Genomic DNA, 4,589 nt, shown 5'->3' on the forward strand with positions numbered 1-4,589 from the left:
GTAACCTTTGGGTAATTTCAAGGACAACTTTTTATCAATAAATATTTCTGAACTTTATTTAGTGAAATGATTTCTAAGTGGCCATTACAAATTGACTATTGAATTATCCCTTGGGGTGGTCCATAGCCAATCGAGGGTGATTATTCTAATAAGAAAGGCTCAATGAAGTCACCAAAGGGGCAATTTTCACCTTGTCTTGTTTTATCGAATTGGAAAATGTTGACATGTCTGCAGGTTTCAATTCTTCCAAATGGACCTGTATCTCCATATCCCTTTTAAAAGCAAACCCCCTCTCCCAAATCCATTTAAGCTTTGGGAAGAGGATCTGTCTAAGAAGCACCCATTCACAAAATGTTTGGCAATTCATGCATCATCTGTTCTTTAGAGAGCCGATATAAGCTTGTGCTCCTGGAAACGAAACTTATTCCTTCCTAAATCAACATGGCTATTGCTGGCGGTGGGGACTTCCTTCTTAAACCAAGACCAGGAAGCAGTAAGCCATCAATTATTTTTTTATACAATGAATGGAACTCAGTTTCCATTGATACAATAATTGTCCTCATCAATTCCTTTTCCAAACAGCTTGTTAATGTCAGTGGATCCTCATCTTGACCCTGTGCACCTCTGAGGATTCCTCTCGGTCTCCATTTTATAAGACAAAAATAACGTCATGGTGTCGCTGACTTAGTGCTGTGTGCCAGGCACTTTATACGCAACGACCCTGTGAGGTAAGCGATTCATAGACTGAGACAACGAGCTCCGAGCTCCGAGCTCCGAGCAATTAACTAACTCGCTGAAGTCACACAGCCAGAAAGTGGCCCAGTGAGATTCAAACCCAGGTCTGTCTATCTCCGAAGCCTGTGCTCTTGAAAATTACCGCAGTTTTCGGACATGACAGTCAAGTTCGACACAGAGATCTCTGTCTTTACTTTGGCCAGATAGGAAATAAGATGACCTAAAACCTATCCCTGGTTATGATAAAAAAGAAACTGAAATTCTTTTTCTTTCCTTCCCCCACTTTGTGCACTGAACGGATTTTCTGTGTCCTTATAGGGCGACCATGACATGGATGAGACTCTCAAGGGGAGGCCCGTTGAGTTATTTTTAAATCTGCTGAGTTTATGATAAATACCTTCAGATAACCAGGAATAAACGGGGGAGGGGGGGAGCGGGGGAGCGGGGAGACTTTCTCAACTTGATAAGAGCATCTACAGAAAAGCCTACAATTAACACCACACTTAATGGTGAAGGACTGAATGCTTCTCATATAAGATCAGGAACAAGCAAATACAAAGATGTATACTTCACTCACTACTCTTATTCAACAGAGTACTGGATGTCCTGGCCAGTGTAATAAAGCAGGAAAAAGGAAATTAAAGGCATTCAGATCTCCTTGATGAAAGGAGAAAAAAACTGTTCTTTTTTTTGCAGATGCATAATTATTTATGTATAAAACCCCAAGAAATCTATAAAAAAAACCTTCTAGAAAGTTTAGTTTAGATATCATATAAGCATACAAAAATCAATTGTATTTCTATATAATGTCAAGGAACATGTGGACACCAAATTTTAAAATACAATACCATTTATAATAACTCAAAATAAGAGAGAAATCCTTAATTGTAAATATAACAAAACACATACAGGACTTGTACAGAACACTCTTGAAAGAAACCAAAGACCACCTGAATAAATGAGAAACACCATGTTCATAGAGCGAAAGAGACCAGTAAAGATATCAGTTCTTCTCATACCGATACATAGGTTTAAAAACGCAATTCTTGTAAAAATTCCAGCAAGATATTTTGTATACATAGACTGCCTTAGACTAAAATGTATATAAAAGGGCAAAAGAGCTAGAATAGGTTAAAAAAATTTTTTTAAAGAAGAATATAATGGGAAGGATCACTCTACCTGATTTAAAACTTAAACAGCTACCGTGATTAAGACTATGTCATATTGGTAGAAGTATAGACACACAGATCGATAAAACGTAATAGGAACTCAGAAAGAGCCTCCACACATATTGGTTAAATGATTTTTGATAAAGTTACAAAAGCAATTCAATGAAGAAAGGATAGTCTTTTCAACAAATGGTTCTAAAGTAACTGGATATCCACATGCAATAAAAATAAACCTTAACTAAACCTCATCATATTCAAAAAAGAACTCAAAAAGTTTATAGATTTAAACATAAAACAAAATTATAAAACTATTAGAAGAAAACATAAGAGAACATCCTCAGTATCAAGGACTTGCTCACGTGTTCTTAGACACGACACTAAAACCATGATCTATAAAAGAAAAAAAAGATAAACTGAACTCCATGAAAATTTAAAACTTTTGGTCTGTGAAATATTCTGTTAAAAGAATGAAAAGACAACCTATGGATAGAAGAAAATATTTGCAAACCACATATCTGGTAAAGGACTCATATCTAAAATATATAAAGAACTCCCCAAACTCATTTCTAATAGGATTATCTATAAAAACCCCAAATAATCCTATTAGAATTGGCAAAAAATATGAAGAGACATTTCATCAAAAAAGATATACAGAAGGCAAATAAGTACATAAAAGATATGCAACATTACTAGCCATTTAGGAAATGTAAACTAAAGCCATGAAGAGATATCACTGCACATTTACTAAAATGGCTAAAATAAACAGTGGTAATACTAATTGTTGGTGAGGATGCAGTGAAACCATGTCTCATCCATTGCTAGTGGGAGGAGAAAATGGTATGCCACTCTGGATAATAACCTGGAAGTTTCTTTAGAAACCAAACACATACTTACCACATAATCTAGCAATTACACTCCTGAGCATTTATTCCAAAGAAATAAAAACTTGTACCCACACAAAAACCTATACACAAATGTTTATAATAGATTTATTCATAACAGTCCCAAATTGGAAACAATCAAAATGTCCTTCAATATGTGTCCTTCAATATGAATGGTCCAACAAACTGTCATACATCTAGACACTGGAATATTACTCAGCAGTAAAAAAGGAACAGGCTAACAACCTAAATGGATCTCAAGGACATTGTGCTGAGTGAGAAAAAAACCTCAAAGTTCACATATTATTTGATTCCATTTATACAATATTCTCAAAGCAATAAAAATGATAGAAATGGAGAACAGATTAGTGCTTGTTGAGGTTTAGGAATGGTGGTATGAGGAGGTATTATGACTATAAAGGAATATCACAGGGAGAGCTTTGATAATGGAATAGTTCTATATCTTGATGGCTGCACATGAATCCACGCACATAATAAAATGGCATAGAACCAAACACTAATTTTGTACCAATATCAACTTCCTGGTTTTGTATCGTTAATTATTTGTATCGTTAATTATTTTGAATCTATAATTATTTCAAACTACAAAGTTGAAAGGAAATCTGTTGAAGGAGGTCTGAGACAGGCCTGCTTTTCACAGTTATGGGGAAATTCCATTGCATTTCTCTTTCTGCTTTAATATTTTAAGCTCCTTCGATAGTTAAAAAGGCCAAAAACCACTGTTTTTATTATTCCTTTCTTTCTTCCACCTTCTTGTGCTGTCAATGATCTGAGGCTCTGGACCAAACCACAGTGAATTCAGAGAATGAAATGAAATGAGAGAATGCTGAGGCCAGGCCCAGGGCTTATCCTGATTCACTGCTCGGAGGTCTGCAGGCTCCGAGGGGCCCACAACAGTCTCCAAAAACTCAGGCTGGGCACTCCAGGTGGGCCTGGCTGTCAGGCCCAAAGCAGGTGAAGGTCAAAGCATCGGCTCTATGCCTACCTTCCAAACTGCCTTATCAGGCTGCTGGGGAGGGGACGATGGGTGGGGCATCTGCAGACTTGTCCAGCAAACGACAGAGGGCACATCACACTTTGCATCGCGCTCATTTTCACTACGTATGCCAGGGAAACCCAGAGTATTTTGGCAATTGGTTACCGGCAAGCACATCGAGGAAAGATGTGGCTGTTAGCCAGAAGTTGTGCTTTAAAAGCCATCTGAGTCGACGAAACAGTAAGGGCTTTTGAGGAGGGTTGGAGAAGCAAGACTTCTTACCTCTAAAACAAGGTCTGAGTCTTCATGCCTTCCAATCGTAGTACTTTTATTCAGGACGAAAAAGCCTTCTGCGCTCTTTAGATAGGCTTTCATACTCTTTGCTTTCCCTATAAAAGGTTTTCAGAAACAATTTTGTTAGAAAACTGCAGTCCCCTAATTATTCAACAACATCATATTTAGAATGAATGAAAAACACCACAATGTCCAAAGGGGAAATCAGCAGAGGTGGGAGTCCACAGGTGGACTTAGCGATGATTAGAATCATAATTCTGCATATTCTAAAGACTATCTCTTTAGTAGTGATATCTACTATAGATGAGCTGGGTTCCGATAATCACACAGAAGACTTTTTTTTTTTTAATGTAACTCAGAGCACAAACAAACAATAGCTAAACAGCCCAACAACAAATCAGAATTCCCCTGATAACTGCTCTCCATCTCCCATTGAGCTTAGTATGAGGTTAGTTATCTGACATACCGAGTATTCCTAACCTTCCACTTCTCAGCTCTGTGACCTTAGGTGAG

General features: G+C 37.4%; 1 protein-coding gene across 1 annotated transcript in view; it reads right to left on the bottom strand.

The window, feature by feature from the left end:
• FHAD1 (forkhead associated phosphopeptide binding domain 1) overlaps positions 1-4,589 on the bottom strand; it is a 110,160-nt gene that overhangs the window by 103,251 nt on the left and 2,320 nt on the right. The window contains exon 2 of the mRNA XM_025048631.1: positions 4,065-4,171. Within this exon, the coding sequence (XP_024904399.1) occupies positions 4,065-4,157 (93 nt within the window). The 5' untranslated portion in view covers positions 4,158-4,171. The remainder of the gene's footprint in view (positions 1-4,064; positions 4,172-4,589) is intronic.

Source organism: Pteropus alecto, unplaced genomic scaffold (assembly GCF_000325575.1).
Source record: "Pteropus alecto unplaced genomic scaffold, ASM32557v1 scaffold125, whole genome shotgun sequence".
In the NCBI taxonomy this organism is placed as follows: Eukaryota; Metazoa; Chordata; class Mammalia; order Chiroptera; family Pteropodidae; genus Pteropus; species Pteropus alecto.